We start from the raw sequence: 21,045 nt of genomic DNA, 5'->3' as shown, positions 1-21,045 counted from the left end.
GGACCCTTTGCATATTTATGCATCTTTCTGTTTTTGTGTCTTTCAGTTACTTAATTTCATTATTTAAGTGAGCTGGCAAAATCTTAGCAATGTAAGAAGGATAGGCAAAATAAGCTAAGGCTTCAGCCTATTCCTTTTCGGTCAGTGTCTATTTGTATATATTATATATTTGGTTTGGTTTTCCACTGAAATGAAATGAAATATTGTTTATTGTTTACATACTTGTGCATAAGTATTTGTTTATTCATAGGTATATTTGATTTCTGCCGCTTGAAAATGACCGAAATAAACATTAATTCATTCATTCATTATGTTGGTAATAGTTGTATAATCGCATTATTACACTCGAGGGTGTGCTTGACCGTCATTATTGTAACTTCACACCCTCTCGTGTAATAATGCTTAAATATAGCCTATGTTAAAAAATAGCATCCATGCAAGGTTCCTTAAAAATCATTATTTAGCCTAATAAATATTCATTAAAATATAAATGGAAGTTCATAAACGAAATTTTATATTCAGTATTCAATTTAATCATCCTGAAATGAGTCAAACTATAGCTGTCAAAGCACCAAAATGCAAAATGTTATCAAATTGCTTAAGTTAAAGACCCATGTTCAAGAAATGTTGCTGAATGTTTTTTTTTTTTTTTTTTCCAATTAGTTCATTTAATTTAGGTCTTATTCCTTTTTCCTTTAATCTTTCTTCATGAAATGACATATTTATCATTGCTTGTCAGATCAATGCAGTTTTAAAAAGTATGACAGGGTACTTTTTACAAGAAGTCAAACAACAAATTTCCTTAGATTTGAGATTTGTTTCATTGTGCTGGTTAGAAAAGAACAGCATTTTGTTTTTGTTGCTGTTGCATTTTTGAAAAAGCAAATTTAGTTTAATTGAATTGGATGAGCCCTTTACCTTAGTGGAGATGGTAAGAGCTATAAATAAGTCCAAGTCCTCCTCGTCCGGCAAAGATAGGGTGTGTTATAAAATGCTGCAAAACCTAGGGATTTTTGTGGGGCGTTGTTGCATCTTTACAACAAAGTGTGGGAGGAGGGGAAGCTCCTGCAGGGGTGGAAAGAAGCTGTGGTGGTGCCGATCTGAAAACCGGTCAAGGACCCAGCGTCACCATCTAGCTACAGGCCGATAGCGCTGACCTCCAATATCTGCAAAGTAATGGAGAGGATGGTGACAAAAAGGTTATCATATGTACTGGAGAGGAGAGGGGTGCTGGCAGGATATCCATGTGGTTTTAGAAAAGGAAGAAACACCATGGATGCCGTGGTTAGACTAGAGGATGAGGTAAGGAGGGCCCAGGCAAACAGGGAGTCAATTGTAGCTGTTTTCTTTGACATAGAGAAGGCCTATGACATGATCTGGAGAGAGGGTCTGTTTATAAAACTGCACAAGTTTGAGGTGTGTGGGAGAATGTTTAATTGGATTAGGGATTTTCTAACTGTGAGGAAGATTCAGGTCCGGGTTGGTTCTGTTTTGTCCAGTCAGTACCAGGTTAATAATGGAACCCCCCAGGGTAACGTTATCAGTCCTCTACTCTATTTAATCATGACGAATGACATTTTTGCTAGGATCCAGGGGGACATAGGGGGGTCTCTATTTGCCGATGATGGGGCTCTCTGGAAAAGGAGTCGAGGTATTGAAAATGGGGTCAGGAGAATGCAGGAGGCAACAGATGTGGTGGAGCAGTGGGGGCTGGACTGGGGCTGTCGGTTCTCAGTTGAGAAGACGCAGACTTTGTTCTTCACAAAGAAGAAGGTGCAAGAAGGTTTGAGCCTGAGATTGTATGGGCGAGAACTGGAGAGGGTGGGGTTTTTAAAGTATTTGGGGGTGGTGTTTGACGCTCGTCTGACGTGGCAAGGCCTTGTTAAGAAGATAGCAGAAAGGGGAAAAAAGGTGCTGAATGTAATGAGGTGTCTGGCAGGAAGGAGTTGGGGGGCTAATTGCAGGGCGTAGCCATCATTTTAGAAGTGAGGGGGACAAATTGTTCAGAGGTCTATTGAGTCATTTATCATCCTCGCATTCAATTGCACCTCTCCTTAGCAGCTAAAGAACCACATAACCACAAACAGCACAGCACCAGGGAACCGACTTTAGTCTTAAGAACCGAGCTTTTGTTTGATATGCACATGATTCTATTTTGGCTTATTGGCCCCTTTTAAGTATAAAAACTATGCATCGTCTTTTTGCATAGTGTAGTTTTAGAGAAAAATGATGTCCAAATATGTGGACACTGGTTCTCAATTTCCTTAAAACACAATAAAGTCGCCGTTGTGTAATAGAGTGCAAAAGTCTTTATTTCCACCATGAACATTGCAGTTTTTGTCCTGACTGCTTTGTCTTGCATTAATAACACATACAAACATATTTTTGAACGTGTTTTGAATATCACAGTGCAAAAAAACAAAATGAAGTAACAACATGTTTGCCCCCTTTAGACAGTCACAGCTACAGTAAGGCATCATATGCTTGTAACAAAATATAAAACAAGTGTGGTAGGTAGTGTAAGGGTCCACATACACGGCCAGACGGCCCCGGGTCAGCAGAATTAACTACTACAGTAATATAACCCAAAATGTGATATCCACATATATGTACGCCAGGTCCTAAGAGGTTAAAAAAAATATATACTATGAAAGTCAAAATCTAAAATCTAAAGCTGCCAAACCCTGGTTGAGTTGACATAGTCTTAGAGTCACTCTTATCCTATATACATTTCCTTAGCCAGTTATAATTTCTCCTACAATTTCTTCTGCAATAATAGAGATAATAAATGTGCAAAGCAAAATTTATAAATACAATTAAGAATAGTAGTGGTGACATAGCTGTGGAAATCAATCACAAAGTCAGTTTTATGCTATTGATATTTTTTCTCAGCAAGTTATATTCTTTTCTTACCTGTGACCCTGCATAATCATCCCTGTTGGCCCCTGGTCTACTGTCTTCTCTCTCACCCTGCTCTTTCTATTGTGGCAATAAAGATAAAAATATATATATATATATATGTGGAAAGCAACATTTTGAAATAGAACTAGGAATACAGCAGTAGTAGAATTTAACCTCAAAATCCCTTTTATGCTATCGATATTTTCTCTCAGCCAGTTATAACAGAGACATAATAAGGACTTAAGTTATAATTTCTCCTCACCTGAAGACCCTCCATGTCCACCCCTGCTGCTGGCCTCTGGCCCACTTTCTCCTCCCTCACCCTGCTCTTTCTGCTGTATAAAGATTAAAAAACATGTGCACAACAATAGTGAGCGCATGTTCTGTGCAGAAACTGAGTGGGTTTATAACTAACTAGCTTAGCTAACTAAACTGACATCTATTTGTCATCTTTTAGCCAAAGTCCGAGACAATAATATACAATATAAAATACAGAATGTCTCTGTTTTAGCTAAACATTGTCTACATGGAACAGCATTACTCAACTTACACGGTTTGTTTGGGAAAAAACTGTCTAAAGTTTTTTGCCTCGTGGCTGGTTTGCTGAACATTTTTGAAGCACAGCCTCTGTCTGATGATGACACACGTCAGCAGTGTTTGTTTGCCACCTTAGTTCCGCCTACTCATGATGCGTTTACAGAAGGCTCGGAAAACGCCTTTCAACATTTTAAAAATGAAGTAAGTGGTTGTAATGGCTGTAAAAGCGCGGGGGACGGAGGGCACAGATACGGGAAGTGCGGGGAACATGTGTACCCCGCGTCCGCTACGCCCATGCCAGCCGCCGTTAAACACCATAAAGAAGAAGAAGAAGAAGAAGAAGAAGAAGAAGAAGCTGAATTTTCCCATTACTCCGATGAGGACGTGAACGCAGCACAAGTGAAAATGAAACTTTGGTTGAATGTTTGGGCGAGACGCGACCAGGAGGCTCATCGTCATTATTAATGTTGGACTTCTGTGTCTCACTGTCATGATCTAAATTAGAAGAGCTGCACACGTTCGGACGTCAGGAGAGGATTTCTGTTTGATCTCTGCATTCAAGTCCAAGAAGAAAGAAAGAAAAACTCGACATCATGAGACGAACTTCCTCTCCTGTTGTGAGTCGCTACTTTTGTCCGACGCCATTTTCAAGCTGCATTTTTCACTGTTGAGTTCATCTGTTAGAAATAAATTTAAAAAGTAAACCAGTGATCATTTTCTTTGTGGTGATGAAAAAAACCCTCATCGGGCGGTAAAAACAAATATTAGCCAGTTCTATACATCAGACAGCACGCTTTTAAAGCCGTTTAATTCCGTTTATTCCACAGGAAATACAGACTGATCTGTATGTATGAAACCCGCCACTGGAAAATGAACAAATTAATAAATTAACCAATAAAAAATGTAAATCTATTAATAGTTTGTAAAGTGAACAGGGCTCCCTGTGTTCCCAGGGCCCTGAACAGGCCTGTGGCTTTTTCTTTTTCCAGCCTGAACAGAAAGCAAAGTGTTTCCTGTTTGTCAGGGTGAGAACAGGCCTCTGTTCCCTCAACACAGAAAAGAGAATAAGGGCCAAACTAGTGATTGGACGTTTGACGCAAAGCTTCGAGGCGTGTACCGAGAATGAAGGGGGCGTGTCTGACGAAGCCCCGTTTCGAGGCTTGCGTCAGTTTGCTGAAAACCACGTGACGAATTACAAACGAGGCCTCGCATCACGAGGCCAAACCTGTGGCTCCTTAGCAAGAAAGCATCATCTTCTTTGAAGATTTGATGGAAAGGAGTTTGTATTTTTCTGCTGAGGCTCTGTTCTCTGAAAACAACAACAACAAGAAAAAGACATGAAGGGAACACGGTGCGCCACCAAAACTGAAAGAAAGATTTGCAGGTTTCATGACGGCACCAGGATTTGCTGGTGAGCGCAGCCTCTGGATTGGAACAGAAACAGGGAAACATCCATGAGCTTCGCTGCATTCACACTCTGTCATTTGTGCTTTCCTAAAGTGAATTTGTGCTTCAGAAATTATTTGTGAGTCTGCATTTATTTGTGCAGATCATCAGCGGCTCCCTGCTCCTTTACAAAGACCAAACGCTGCATGCATGAAGCTGGTCGCCATGACAAATTAAAATTAAAATGTCAAATTTCACTGTAAGGTTCGGGCCTCAGTGTGTGTGTGTGTGTGTGTTTCAGTGTGTGTATTATTAACCCTCTATCACCTGTGTAAATTCACTATATTACTTTCTGAGACATGGGGGGAAAAATAATGAGCAAATCAACAACAACAACAAATACATCAAATAATTAGCAAGACGTTAGTAACAAAAAATTGCATGCGATCCATATAAAGAATGACCAAAAAATAATAATAATAAAATAAAAAATACATACATTTGCAAAATAACAGTATTGAAATGAAGAAACTTATTATAAAAAAAAACGTATTATAACTATAGACTTAATATAAAAAAGCAACAAAATAACCGACTTTTCCACAAAAATATGTGGAAAAGTCATTATTTATCTGCAGCTGCACTGACTCCATTTAATACAGTTAATGCCTGTTGTCTATTAGAAAACTAGAACATTAACCCATATATCATCCCTTTGGTGTGTGTATGTGTATGTGTGTGTGTGTGTGTGTGTTTGCACCTTTTAGATTGACTTAAATCAGAAGATGAGTGACTGGGTGGAGGAAGAGGAGGGCAGAGCAGCGTCTGCAGTGTCCAGCTGTCTGTCCATGAAGAGTGACTGGTCTAAAGATATACCTCTATTCTTCAGTAATGGACCTGGAGCTTCAGACACAAAGTAAGACAGCTGTTAGAGTGCAGTGTGTGTTCACTGTTTTCTTGTGAAATCTGTTTGTGGTGCATGGAGAAAGTAGACGTGACACCAAAACTGATGCTTCAGATCATGAGCAGCATCCGTTCTTTTAGCTGGACCCCCCCTCAAAAAAAAAAGGCTGTGACCAAATCATGAGCTGCTGTGAGCGACTGGGAAAGCTGGGAGCACCAGTGCTGCCAGTGGAAAAGTTAGTCTGGAGCCCTGATTTACAAGAACTAATAACATGTTTCAAACATTTGTGTTTCCAGAGGTTCCTACCACAGAGCAGAGTCTGCAGTGTCCAGCTGTCTGTCCATGAAGAGTGACTGGTCTAAAGATATACCTCTATTCTTCAGTAATGGACCTGGACCTCCAGACACAAAGTAAGACAGCTGTTAGACCGTGAGCCTGATGGAATATGATGACATGAGATTATATAGCAGAGCAAGTAGTGAGGATATCAAGAAAAGAGACTGCAAAGAGAGAAATGACTGCTCCCTGCTCTGCAATCCAGCTGTTCAACCAAAACCCATCTGGCTCTGTGCTGTTTTCCACAAACTATGATGCTGTTTTATGTTTTGCACCAAAACACCTGAGAACATTTCCACGTGCACCTGCACTCACAAGTTCTTCACACACCTGTGTCTGAAGTTTAGATTCACATTGACTGACAGATAAATCTGATCCTGTGCTGCTCAGACTGATGTGCACGTGATGCACCGTGGCTCACGTCACACACACAGCGGCCACAGGCACACACACACACACACACACACACACACACACACACACACATGTCAGCGTGGAAGTGCTTCAACGTGAGCAGTGGTGAAGCCCATGACTAGAGTTACAGCGTAGATCCTCCTGGTCAAATATTACTGCACTGCCAGTGGAAGTTGCTCAGTCAAATGTTTTACTTGAGTTCAAGTAATCTCTTTTAAAAATACGTAATTATTCAAAAGTACATTTTCATTTCAACATCAAGGTTCAAGGTAAAAAACACAAGGTTCAACACATTGCTGTATTATTTTCACAATGCATTTACAGAACCTGAGAACTCTCTGAAAAAATATTGTTTCTAACTTTGGCTAAATTTTAGCTTTTTTTTAACCTCTGACCTCCAGATGTGTGAATGAAAATGGGTTCTCTGGGCAGCCACGGCTCTCCCCTTTGCAGACACGCCCACCTTCTGCTAATCCCATGCAGTTTGGGCCACAAACCCTGCAGTCCACGTGTGTTCTTGTGGCCTGTTGAAAAATGGTGTGTTTGTGCAGACTGGGGCCTAAACAGTCTTGGAGCTGCATCAGTTGGCTTTGACTGGAAAGCTGAGACTCCTGTGGATTCAATGAGCCACATTTGATTCATGTGTGATGATGTTTGCCCCTATAGCAACCATTTCACTGCATAAAATGACCTCTAGTGACCTCTAGGAGAATCACAGCCTCATGAAACTTTACAGACACAAACTAGAGAGCGAGGCCGTTCAGAGGAGCTCTGCTTCTCCAGCTGGACTGACAATAAGGGCCAGTTTCCGACACATTTACACAACAAGGATAAGAGGATACTTAAGAATCACAATATGTATTGATCGGCTCCCAGGTGTCAGGTGTCTTATCTCTTGATCCAATACTATGGATCAGGAGATAAGCATATTGTCCCAGCCTGAGTGTTGTAATACCTGACTTCTGGTCCTGGAACCAGACAGGAGCACTGGAACCCAGCATGAAAACCCACCTGGATGTGGAGGGGATTCAGACATTTGTTATGGGGTCTTCACTGGAGTTGTAACAATGGTGACTAATCTCAGGGTTAAGAGCACCAGTGCTGCCAGTGGAAAAGTTAGTCTGGAGCCCCGATTTACAAGAACTAATAACATGTTTCAAACATTTGTGTTTCCAGAGGTTCCTACCACAGAGCAGAGTCTGCAGTGTCCAGCTGTCTGTCCATGAAGAGTGACTGGTCTAAAGATATACCTCTATTCTTCAGTAATGGACCTGGACCTTCACACACAAAGTAAGACAGCTGTTAGACTGTGAGCCTGATGGAATATGATGACATGAGATTATATAGCAGAGCAAGTAGTGAGGATATCAAGACAAGAGACTGCAAAGAGAGAAATGACTGCTCCCTGCTCTGCAATCCAGCTGTTCAACCAAAACCCATCTGGCTCTGTGCTGTTTTCCACAAACTATGATGCTGTTTTATGTTCTGCACTAAAACACCTGAGAACATTTCCACGTGCACCTGCACTCACAAGTTCTTCACACACCTGTGTCTGAAGTTTAGATTCACATTGACTGACAGATAAATCTGATCCTGTGCTGCTCAGACTGATGTGCATGTGATGCACCGTGGCTCACGTCACACACACAGCGGCCACAGGCACACACACACACACACACACACACACACACACACACACACACACACACGTCAGCATGGAGGTGCTTCACTTTGACCCATGACTTGAGTTACAGTGTAGATCCTCCTGGTCAAATATGACTGCACTGCCAGTGGAAGCTGCTCAGTCAAATGTTTTACTTGAGTTAAAGTAATCTCTTTTAAAAATACATTCATTCATTCATCTTCTAAACCGCTTATCCTCACAAGGGTCGCGGAGGGTTCCTGGAGCCTATCCCAGCGCACGTAGGGCGGAAGGCAGATAAAAAATTAGGCCAGTTTCTGACACATTTCCACAACGAGGATAAGAGGATACTTAAGAATCACCATATGTATTGATTGGCTCCCAGGTGTCAGGTGTCTTATCTCTTGATCCAATACTATGGATCAGGAGATAAGCATATTGTCCCAGCCTGAGTGTTGTAATACCTGACTTCTGGTCCTGGAACCAGACAGGAGCACTGGAACCCAGCATGAAAACCCACCTGGATGTGGAGGGGATTCAGACATTTGTTATGGGGTCTTCACTGGAGTTGTAACAATGGTGACTAATCTCAGGGTTAAGAGCACCAGTGCTGCCAGTGGAAAAGTTAGTCTGGAGCCCCGATTTACAAGAACTAATAACATGTTTCAAACATTTGTGTTTCCAGAGGTTCCTACCACAGAGCAGAGTCTGCAGTGTCCAGCTGTCTGTCCATGAAGAGTGACTGGTCTAAAGATATACCTCTATTCTTCAGTAATGGACCTGGACCTTCACACACAAAGTAAGACAGCTGTTAGACTGTGAGCCTGATGGAATATGATGACATGAGATTATATAGCAGAGCAAGTAGTGAGGATATCAAGACAAGAGACTGCAAAGAGAGAAATGACTGCTCCCTGCTCTGCAATCCAGCTGTTCAACCAAAACCCATCTGGCTCTGTGCTGTTTTCCACAAACTATGATGCTGTTTTATGTTCTGCACTAAAACACCTGAGAACATTTCCACGTGCACCTGCACTCACAAGTTCTTCACACACCTGTGTCTGAAGTTTAGATTCACATTGACTGACAGATAAATCTGATCCTGTGCTGCTCAGACTGATGTGCATGTGATGCACCGTGGCTCACGTCACACACACAGCGGCCACAGGCACACACACACACACACACACACACACACACACACACACACACACACACGTCAGCATGGAGGTGCTTCACTTTGACCCATGACTTGAGTTACAGTGTAGATCCTCCTGGTCAAATATGACTGCACTGCCAGTGGAAGCTGCTCAGTCAAATGTTTTACTTGAGTTAAAGTAATCTCTTTTAAAAATACATTCATTCATTCATCTTCTAAACCGCTTATCCTCACAAGGGTCGCGGAGGGTTCCTGGAGCCTATCCCAGCGCACGTAGGGCGGAAGGCAGATAAAAAATTAGGCCAGTTTCTGACACATTTCCACAACGAGGATAAGAGGATACTTAAGAATCACCATATGTATTGATTGGCTCCCAGGTGTCAGGTGTCTTATCTCTTGATCCAATACTATGGATCAGGAGATAAGCATATTGTCCCAGCCTGAGTGTTGTAATACCTGACTTCTGGTCCTGGAACCAGACAGGAGCACTGGAACCCAGCATGAAAACCCACCTGGATGTGGAGGGGATTCAGACATTTGTTATGGGGTCTTCACTGGAGTTGTAACAATGGTGACTAATCTCAGGGTTAAGAGCACCAGTGCTGCCAGTGGAAAAGTTAGTCTGGAGCCCCGATTTACAAGAACTAATAACATGTTTCAAACATTTGTGTTTCCAGAGGTTCCTACCACAGAGCAGAGTCTGCAGTGTCCAGCTGTCTGTCCATGAAGAGTGACTGGTCTAAAGATATACCTCTATTCTTCAGTAATGGACCTGGACCTTCACACACAAAGTAAGACAGCTGTTAGACTGTGAGCCTGATGGAATATGATGACATGAGATTATATAGCAGAGCAAGTAGTGAGGATATCAAGACAAGAGACTGCAAAGAGAGAAATGACTGCTCCCTGCTCTGCAATCCAGCTGTTCAACCAAAACACATCTGGCTCTGTGCTGTTTTCCACAAACTATGATGCTGTTTTATGTTCTGCACTAAAACACCTGAGAACATTTCCACGTGCACCTGCACTCACAAGTTCTTCACACACCTGTGTCTGAAGTTTAGATTCACATTGACTGACAGATAAATCTGATCCTGTGCTGCTCAGACTGATGTGCATGTGATGCACCGTGGCTCACGTCACACACACAGCGGCCACAGGCACACACACACACACACACACACACACACACACACACACACACACACACACGTCAGCATGGAGGTGCTTCACTTTGACCCATGACTTGAGTTACAGTGTAGATCCTCCTGGTCAAATATGACTGCACTGCCAGTGGAAGCTGCTCAGTCAAATGTTTTACTTGAGTTAAAGTAATCTCTTTTAAAAATACATTCATTCATTCATCTTCTAAACCGCTTATCCTCACAAGGGTCGCGGAGGGTTCCTGGAGCCTATCCCAGCGCACGTAGGGCGGAAGGCAGATAAAAAATTAGGCCAGTTTCTGACACATTTCCACAACGAGGATAAGAGGATACTTAAGAATCACCATATGTATTGATTGGCTCCCAGGTGTCAGGTGTCTTATCTCTTGATCCAATACTATGGATCAGGAGATAAGCATATTGTCCCAGCCTGAGTGTTGTAATACCTGACTTCTGGTCCTGGAACCAGACAGGAGCACTGGAACCCAGCATGAAAACCCACCTGGATGTGGAGGGGATTCAGACATTTGTTATGGGGTCTTCACTGGAGTCGTAACAATGGTGACTAATCTCAGAGTTAAGTCAAGGGGGTGTCGTCCTCCTCACAAGTTCTTCACACACCTGTGTCGGAAGTTGAGATTCATTGCTTACATGGACATTTAGTCTTATAAATACTATCTTAATTGCATTAATATTAGATTATTTCAGTCCATGTAAATGTAGTCACAGAAAGTGACATTAGAGACCACTTATGACATTTTATAAAAGATTTTAAGATTTCAGTTAAAACGTGATGTCTAAACATAAACAAACTGCTTTCATCTCCACAGGGACAGGACGAGGAGTCGAGGTGATGTGAAGGAGCAGCTGTGCTGCTGTGCTTTGTGTCAGGAGCTCCTGAGGGATCCAGTCCCCACCAGCTGTGGACACTGGTTCTGCAGACGGTGCATCACCTCATACTGGGACCAGTCTGATCCATCAAGAGATCCTGCCTGTCCCCAGTGTGGAAAAAGATCCAGAACAAGACCTGGACTGCAGACAAGCAGTCAAACCAGCCCAGTGGACGGCGGTCTGCAGGTTTTAGACGAGCATAAGATCAGTCTGAGGAGGAGATGTGAATTTGTGACAGAAGGAACTGCTGCAGCAGGAACTGGAACCCCCCTCAACAGGATCTACACTGAGCTCTACATCACAGAGGGACGGAGGGAAGAGGTTAATACCCAACATGAGGTGTGGCAGCTGGAGACAACATCCAAGATGGAGACCCTCAGTGACACTCCAATCAGGTGCCAGGACATCTTTAAACCCTTACCTGGCCAAGACACACACATCAGGGTAGTTGTGACGCAGGGCGTTGCCGGGATTGGAAAAACCTTCTCAGTGCAGAAGTTCACTCTGGACTGGGCAGAGGGCTTGGAAAACCAACATGTCAGTCTTGTGGTTCTGCTTTCATTCCGGGAGCTGAACTTGATCAAAGATGAGCGCTACAGTCTTCTCCAGCTGCTCCGTGTTTTCCATCCAACATTACAGACGGTCACAGCAGAGAAGCTCGCCGTCTGTAAAGTCGTGTTCATCTTCGACGGCCTGGATGAAAGCAGGTTTTTATTGGATTTCCAGAACAATGAGGTTGTGTCTGATGTCACACAGACATCATCAGTAGACGTGCTGTTGACCGACCTCATCAAGGGGAATCTGCTTCCCTCGGCTCTCCTCTGGATAACTTCCAGACCTGCGGCGGCCAATCAGATCCCTCCTACATGTGTTGACAGGGTAACAGAAGTCCGAGGGTTCTCTGACCCCCAGAAGGAGGAGTACTTCAGGAGGAGGTCCAGTGATGAGGAGCTGTGCAGCAGAATCATCTCACACATCAAGGCGTCCAGGAGCCTCCACATCATGTGCCACATCCCAGTCTTCTGCTGGATCACTGCTACAGTTCTGGAGCACATGTTGACTACAGACCAGAGAGGAGAGCTGCCCAAGAGCCTGACTGACATGTACTCACACTTCCTGCTGGTTCAGACACAGAGGAAGAAGCACAAGTACGATGAGAGACATGACAGGAGCCAGCAGGAGCTGATGGAGACTGACAGGGAAGTTCTTCTGAAGTTGGGCAGGCTGGCGTTTGAACATCTGGAGAAAGGCAACCTGATGTTCTACCAAGAAGACCTGGAGGAGTGTGGTCTTGATGTCAGAGAGGCCTCGGTGTACTCAGGAGTGTGCACAGAGATCTTCAAAACCGAGTGTGTGCTCTTCCAGAGAAAGGTCTACTGCTTTGTTCATCTGAGCATTCAGGAGTTTCTTGCTGCAGTCTACATCTTCCACTGCTACACCAACAGGAACACAGAGGTACTGGCCAGAGTCATGAGAACACGCAAGAATAAAGGTGTTGACAATGAGCCATCATTGGATATCTTCCTGAAGAAAGTCATGTCTCAAGCCCTGCAGAGCAAAAATGGTCACCTGGACCTCTTTGTCCGTTTCCTTCATGGCCTCTCACTGGAGTCCAACCAGAGGCTCTTAGGAGGCTTGCTGGGTCAGACAGAGAGCAGACCAGAAGAGATCCAGAGAGTTATCAAAAATCTGAAGATGAGACGAGCAACAGTTAACTCTCCTGACAGAAGCATCAACATCTTCCATTGTTTGATGGAGATGAACGACCTCTCAGTACATCAGGATATCCAAGAGTTCCTCAAGTCAGAGAAGAGATCACAGAAGAAACTCTCTGAGACCCACTGCTCAGCTCTGGCCTACATGCTGCAGATGTCAGAGGAGGTTCTGGATGAGTTGGACCTGAAGGCGTACAACACATCAGAGGAGGGACGACGGAGACTGATCCCAGCTGTGAGGAACTGCAGGAAGGCTCGGTTAGTTCTGATGTGAAATCAACATTATACAAACAGTGTAGAGCTGCTTCCATACCTGACACCGTCAGAAATACAATAAGGATGTGTCGTTCTCTAAATATTCAGGATAAAGGATTGGTTCTGTCAGAAAAAATATACTTCAGGCCGTCCAGAGTAAAATGGAGGCAACATGATGGTGATGCCCATAGCAGCTCACCCCTGCAATAATTCAAAATCAGAAGCAAGTTTTTGCTGTGTAACTGAACTTGAACATCAGGTTTCTACTGCTTGGTTTCTTCTTTATCTGAAGGAAACTGAATCAGGTCAGTTGGACTTAGTTATATGTCTAGAAGACGTTTTGCCCCTTATCCAAGTCGCTTCATCAGTTCACGCTGTTCACTAGACCAGACTGGTAGTCAGACTACCAGTCTGGTAGCAGCAACAATGATGTTGCTGCTCAGGCAACGATGGAAAAATAAACATGACTTGTGTCAAATAATCTGGAATGAACTACTCAGTCAGACGCACTCAGGAACAAAGAACAAAGAGATCCTCCTCACTTGAAGAGCAGAGAGTGAAGGAGCTCAGGAGACTTAATACACCTGTGTGAGCTCCTGTCTTCAACTAACACACCTGTGACTGAAAAACAACTGCCCTGATAAACAGTCATTAGTAATATGGATATGATGAGCGAGCAGGCTGAGGCAAATAACAGAGCAGCGAGGAGCATCTAATAAGTTGAGAAAACTGCATCCCTTTACTGTAATGCAGCCTTTAAAAGCAGGAGAGGACAACACTGATGCCATAAGATATTACCATATCCCAAATCCCACATGATATCTGATCTCATATCACTATATCCATATTATATCAATATATTGATGGGCCCACCTCTGCTGCCATCACCTGGTCAGTCTGTTGAAATGCTAATAACTTGGGCCCTGATTGGTCAAGAGACTGGGTGCTGGTGTCATGTGATGCAGAAGCTCTTGTTCTCCAGTTTTACTCTGAGAAGATGGTAGACTGAAGGCATCTGAGGACTTTTCATTGAGCCATTCATTTGTTATTTATGGACGTACCTATGGCTGTTTTCACGTCTACCGTATTTAGCACTGAATTTGAATTATTTTGGACCTTTGATCGTTTCTTGCTGTCATTGTCTGTTTATTTGTGTTTTTAATATTTTGATGTCTTCTCATTTCAGGTGTTATCTTTATCTTTTCATTTACTCTGATGGTTTTGTAAAGCACTTTGGAACTTTGTTCTAAAGGTGTAATATAAACATGAATTAGTATTATCAGTATTATTATTAATATAATTGTTATAATAATGGTTTGTCCTGCTTTTTTGAATATTTTGGACAATCTCTGACTGATAAATATCCATAACACTGGAAATTATAGCTCCATATTTTATTCTTTATTCAGATTGAGGAGCTGCAGCTTGTCAGGGAGCAGCTGTGCTTCTCTGGCCTCGGCTCTGAAGTCCAACCCCCATCTGACAGAGCTGGACCTGAGTGAGAACGAGCTGCAGGATTCAGGAGTAGAGCTGCTGTCTGCTGGACTAGAGAGTCCAAACTGCAGACTGGAGACTCTCAGGTCAGACTGCACTTTTTAATGATGTGTGAACATGTAATATTCTGTTAGCTGAACAGGAGTTTTACAGGCTTACATCTCAAATTGTTGTCAAACTGTATTTTCACACAATCCTTGTGTGTTGAAGTGAAAAACTGTGAACTTGAGTGATGATATTGTACATTATTTCAACATGCAGGGGTCCAAATGGCCTCTGTCTGTGGGAATCTGATATTTATTGTGGTAATTCCACAAAACGTATAGAGGACACCATCATCCAGGTCTTAGTCCAATAGTGGATTCACAAAGGATTCCAATATTTTCTTTGATGAATAAAAAATCCCATGTGGACATATCAGTGCCTTCTGGTATCTTTCACAGATTAGGCATGATGGGATGGAGTTGATATGTCCAACTTTTCCCATCCTGATCACTTTCCCTCATGGGAACTGTTGTCTTGGAACTGTTCTGAACCTCAACTTAACCTTTAGGACCTCTTGTTCTTCATTGATTATTATTTTGATCATCTTCACACACTTTTTCACAGCTCACCTACTTCCCATGCAAAACTTTGTGTAAACTCTGCAGGCTCACAGATGACCACGCCAAATGAACATTTTGTATATTTCAAGATATTTTCTGTCTCTAGTCCCTCAGACTGAGCCATATGAACACAGTCGACTGTTACCATGTTTTTGACTGAATACCATGATATCCATATTGTGAGGATATTGTTAGGATGACTGGTTGGTGCTTTCATGAAAGTGTAAATTAGTGATAAACAGTCATTAGTAAAATGGATATGATGAGCGAGCAGGCTGAGGCCAATAACAGAGCAGCGAGGAGCGTCTAATAAGTTGAGAAAACTGCATCCCTTTACTGTAATGCAGCCTTTAAAAGCAGGAGAGGACAACACTGATGTTAGAAGACATTACCATATCCAAATCCCACATGATATCTGATCTCATATCACACTATCCATATTATATCAATATATTGATGGGCCCACCTCTACTGCCATCACCTGGTCAGTCTGTTGAAATGCTAATAACTTTGGCCATGATTGGTCAAGAGACTGGGTGCTGGTGTCATGTGATGCAGAAGCTCTTGTTCTCCAGTTTTACTCTGAGAAGATGGTAGACTGAAGGCATCTGAGGACTTTTCACTGAGCCATTCATTTGTTATTTATGGACGTACCTATGGCTGTTTTCACGTCTACCGTATTTAGCACTGAATTTGAATTATTTTGGACCTTTTATCATTTCTTGCTTTCATTGTCTGTTTATTTGTGTTTAATATTTTGAAATCTTTTCATTTCAGGTGTTATCTTTATCTTTTCATTTACTCTGATGGTTCTGTAAAGCACTTTGGAACTTTGCTTTAAAGGTGTAATATAAATATGAATTAGTATTATCAGTATTATTATTAATATAATTGTAATAAGAATTATTTCAATGGTCTGTCCTACCTTTTTGAATATTTTGAAAAATCTCTGACTGATAAATATCCAAAGCACTGGAAATTATAGCTCCATATTTTATTCTTGATTCAGATTGAGGCGCTGCAGGTTGTCAGAGAGCAGCTGTGCTTCTCTGGCCTCGGCTCTGAAGTCGAGCCCCCATCTGACAGAGCTGGACCTGAGTGAGAACCAGCTGCAGGATTCAGTAGAGCTGCTGTCTGCTGGACTGGAGAGTCCAAACTGCAGACTGAAGACTCTCAGGTCAGACTGCACTTTTTAATGATGTGTGAACATGTAATATTCTGTTAGCTGAACAGGAGTTTTACAGGCTTACATCTCAAATTGTTGTCAAACTGTATTTTCACACAATTATGTGTGTTGAAATGAAAAACTATGAACTTGAGTGATGATATTGTACATTATTTCAACATGCAGGGGTCCAAATGGCCTCCGTCTGTGGGAATCTGATATTTATTGTGCTAATTCCACAGAATGTATAGAAGACACCATAATGGAGGTCTTGGTCCATCTATGGATTCACAAAGGATTCCAATATTTTCTTTGATGAATCATCAGGGACAAAAATCCCATGTGGGCATATCAGTGCATTCTGGTATCTTTCACAGATTAGGCATGATGGGATGGAGTAGGGCTGGGCGATATATCGATATAAAAATTATATTGATATATTTTAAAATGTGATATGGAATTAGACTGTATCGCATATATCGATATAGTTCAGATTTGCGCTGTGCTCCTTGCTCTGCTGTGCTGCTGACCCGGAGCTCTCTGCGCTGCTCCGCGCGCCCCCCTCCCTCCTCTGTCATGCACAGAGGAGTAGGCGGTGGGCCGACAGGAGTTTTCGTGTTATCCAAATGATCCCCATCGCGGGAGGACCCAGTTTTTTGTTTACAACCTCTACAGTTATCAACAAATACGAGAAAAATTGTTGCCACCCGCACCTCTTGCACATTTTTTTGTAGATCGATAACTTTGTTCGAGTTGATATTTCCAGCAAAAAGCGCAGGCAGCTATGCTTGGGGTCCGACATGCGTGACGTATTGGCAGTTAGCATCCAATCGCGTACTTGGAAAAATGCCGGTGTTGACAGCAGAGAATGAATGTAGTTGATAGTGATTCAGACCCCCACCAAAAGCGATCCTCAGCAAGTAATAAAACCATTATTAAATCGTGTAGAAGAAATAATGCGTTCTTACGTTGTTGTGTAATTACAAATTACTTGAAATCGGGCTCCTACAAATGACAGCTTACGTTAGAGAAGAAAGTAAACAGAAGTTCTTACCTATATATCAGGGTTTCCCCCAGTGCTTTATAGGCCGCCAGGCTTTTCTTGACCCCACCGCCAGGCTAAGCGTGGCTTGTTTATTTAAAGTTTTTTTTTTTTTTTTAATGCACCAGAAACAGTGATACCAAAGACGGTATATAGAGCTTTTAACCGCATCTCTATTTTCACTGGCTAACAGCAGCATACTGGCTTAGCTTGTCTATTCAGAGAGGAGGTAACACTCTGGCTTATTTCTCAATCTATGTTATCACAGGAGTATTTGATAAGCAATTTAGATTTTTAAAATAATAATAATTTAACATGTTGTTAAATTATCAAGCTCCAATAATTTCAATATCAAGTCTATTGTATTGCTTTTTGACTTCATCTGTTAGGCTCTTGTCAAAAAGTATGAGTATAATGGGGAAAAACAGACAAAAAAAAAAAAAAAATCAGGCCACACGCTGGCTTGAGAAGTGTAACTCCCTCGAAGCATGTACAGACACAAGTGGTTTTCTTGCTACTGGTGGATTTATTAGACGCTTCACCTTCCTCCAACTCCACCGTGAAAACTAAACAGTAACAAATAGCACATTAGCAACACAATGTGACACCAGGCACGACATATATAAGTAAATACAAACAAAAGAAAACAAAATACCTCGTTGGCTGCATGCTATTCGAAGGAATAAACCTTCAGAAAGTCCCCACATCTTCTTGTCCAACTACATTAGTCTCTTCTTTACATGATACAAACGGAGCAAAACACACAGTGCTGCTTGCTGCTTTCTTAATGAGCGGAAAAGTCCGACGCGCAAAAACTCAAGTTGTGAGCGCAGCTGAACAAGACACAAAATGACCTTAACCCTTCAAAATAAAGGTGTCACGACAGGAAGTGAAACACAAATAACTTAAATCACTAAATTATAAATTTAACTTGTTATGCCTGGTTTTAACCAAAATATATAAATTATATTACATGAATTTAACTTATTAAACTTTAACTTATAAAATATGAACTTAAACCTAACTTAATAAACAACAACAGTTACAAGAAGGATGGACACATCATTCCTTTTACAGACACAGGATGGGGAAAATTTATTAAATCAGTCTTTCTGTGGAAGGATCTTAATACAAGAGAGTCTTGTGGCTGAAGAGGCAATGAGGAGATTTCAGTTGGAGACTGATCAGGAACCTGCTGCTATACCAACAAACACTGGCTATCACAGGGACTGCTACAGCCATTTTACCAACATCACCAAGATAAAACAAGCCCAAAAGAGAAGAGAAAAGGCAGTTTTATTAGAAAAAGAGTCTGTCGAAGAAGGTTGGTATCAATCATGGAATGAATGGTAATGTATGGATCTTCTCGACCACCTGATTCTGGAGAGAGGCGACTGCAGTGGACACTGTTGAGATGAAGAGAAGCAAAACATAATTAATTTTCTTACTCATTCCCATTACTTCATGATTTCAGAGTCCAATGAAGTTCTGATGAACATTTCAACAAAAAAGCCACCTGTAATCTACTTAATAGGCACAAAAGTAAAATCACATCTGTGGGAACAATTTAAGAAAAAGACATAAGCATGACTACCCCTTTTCTGATACACAATTACTCTGTCAAATATTTCATATATTAATGATCTGTGATTAAGGTAAAAGTAATAACAGAAGAAAATGGAACATGTTGGATGTAAAATTACATGTTAAGAGCCCTTACTTGTCCACTATAGGTTAAAATTGACATTTGGGGTTACCATATACATACACACACATGGACAGACAGATTTTAAAATAGCCAAAAATAAAACTGATTGTTAACATTCAAATTTGCTATTATCACTACATAGCACATTAAATAGTGTCATATGTAGGGTCCTAAAATATCTTTTGTCAATCAAACAATTTTGACCAGCCACTCAATAGATCACTTTTTCTGGTCTGATTATATGAGGGAGTTTAGACTTGTTCAGAAAAACATTTTGGTAATTTGCATCTACTCGCTGCTAAGTGCCATCACAGACTTGATATGATGCGAGTGAACACATCATGATATGTACCACTGACGTCCATAAAGGCTCACTCTGGTGATGGTGATGGTGGTGATGAAGGGGTGTGGCTGGGGTGCATAGCCTCAAGCAAGTTGGAGCCTAAATCTATTATTCTGCTTGTTTTTTAACAACAGATGACTCTAGAATATTGTATCATGAAGCACTCATACTTAAGGACATAATCAGTAAGTCAGTGAAAACATCAAAAAAGCTTCCACGGCCTCCAACAGCAACTGACCTTACACTGGCAAATGCCTTGGATTTAGTGCCTCACCAACTGTTCAACTTTGTTGCCTGGACTTCGGGAATTTCAGAGCAACCATCAGACAACGAACATGTTGAGGTCACTCTAGAGGAGCATTGTGTCATTACCAACGATTACCAACAGTGTAATCATTCAGCAGGCCATGTCTAGTGATTCTGCATCTTTACCTGATACATTGTCCAGACAGAGAACAAGGGAGTGGTCTGTCCATCCTCCTCCACCAAACCTTCTGACATACACACAAGGACAGAGGTCTGGACCACAGAATTGTGTGCTCAAGGTAGATCTGCAGGAGGACAAATACAGACATACCCAAACCATTGGAAGGAGGCTTGATGCTGCATTCTTCCTAATGAAAGTGTCTGAGGCTCCAAGGAAAGTGCTTCCTGGATGGACAGGGTTTAATATCATGTTGAAGCACGACAAAATACTGCCATATACAAATATAGGCTACCTACCAGTCATTGATGCTAGCGCCACAGATCTCAACACTGTCCATTCCATCCTGAGCCGCTCCACTGCTATTGCTGACTGTCTGAAACAAACAGAAATGGTGTTAGTAATGGATCAAACGATATATGCAAAGGCCCAAGAGACCCTTGTAATAAGGATAGGAGAGTTTCACACAGCTATGGCGTATCTTTCATGTATTGGGAAGATGTTTGCTGATGCAGGCTTTCAGGATATTTTAATAGAATCTGAAGTTGTGGCTGCAGGTTCTATTGATGGAGTCATCACAGGCCATCACTTACTACTACGAGACTATTTACAGGTGATGCTGGTAAGCAGCTAGCCATAGCTAAGAGATAGCTTAAGAAGATAAGAAAAAAGCAGCCGACCACTTATCTCGCTAAGGACATGTGCAGCCGGCCACGTGAACTAGCATTTTGCAAGTGGCGAACGCCGTTTAGCGCAACTAACGCTATAATTTACTCTTACAAAACAAAACCATACCATTCAACAACATATCGTGCAACACAAATAATTTTTAAGCTTTCGAATTACGTTTATACTTAACCGATAATTGGATGTCTACAGATACATTATCATAAATTGTTTGCTTGGTTTATGAGACTACTTATGATAGATGTTTGGTAAGCGGCTAGCCACAGCTAATGAC

General features: G+C 41.9%; 1 protein-coding gene and 1 long non-coding RNA gene across 2 annotated transcripts in view; both read left to right on the top strand.

Moving 5' to 3' along the window:
• Positions 1-3,868: 3,868 nt before the first annotated feature.
• The window catches only part of LOC115369653 (NLR family CARD domain-containing protein 3-like), a 40,457-nt gene continuing 23,280 nt past the window's right edge, over positions 3,869-21,045 (top strand). Inside the window, exons 1-5 of the mRNA XM_030066318.1 lie at positions 3,869-4,055; positions 5,592-5,740; positions 11,273-13,306; positions 14,713-14,883; positions 16,412-16,579. Of these exons, the coding sequence (XP_029922178.1) occupies positions 4,032-4,055; positions 5,592-5,740; positions 11,273-13,306; positions 14,713-14,883; positions 16,412-16,579 (2,546 nt within the window). The 5' untranslated portion in view covers positions 3,869-4,031. The remainder of the gene's footprint in view (positions 4,056-5,591; positions 5,741-11,272; positions 13,307-14,712; positions 14,884-16,411; positions 16,580-21,045) is intronic.
• On the top strand, positions 7,661-10,073 carry LOC115372479 (uncharacterized). The gene is made up of 3 exons (XR_003929454.1): positions 7,661-7,768; positions 8,806-8,919; positions 9,957-10,073. It is a non-coding gene; the product is annotated as an uncharacterized LOC115372479 (long non-coding RNA).

This window comes from Myripristis murdjan, chromosome 2, assembly GCF_902150065.1.
Source record: "Myripristis murdjan chromosome 2, fMyrMur1.1, whole genome shotgun sequence".
Taxonomy (NCBI): Eukaryota; Metazoa; Chordata; class Actinopteri; order Holocentriformes; family Holocentridae; genus Myripristis; species Myripristis murdjan.
Note: the sequence above shows the minus strand (reverse complement) of the source record. Positions and strands in the feature narration are given on the sequence as shown.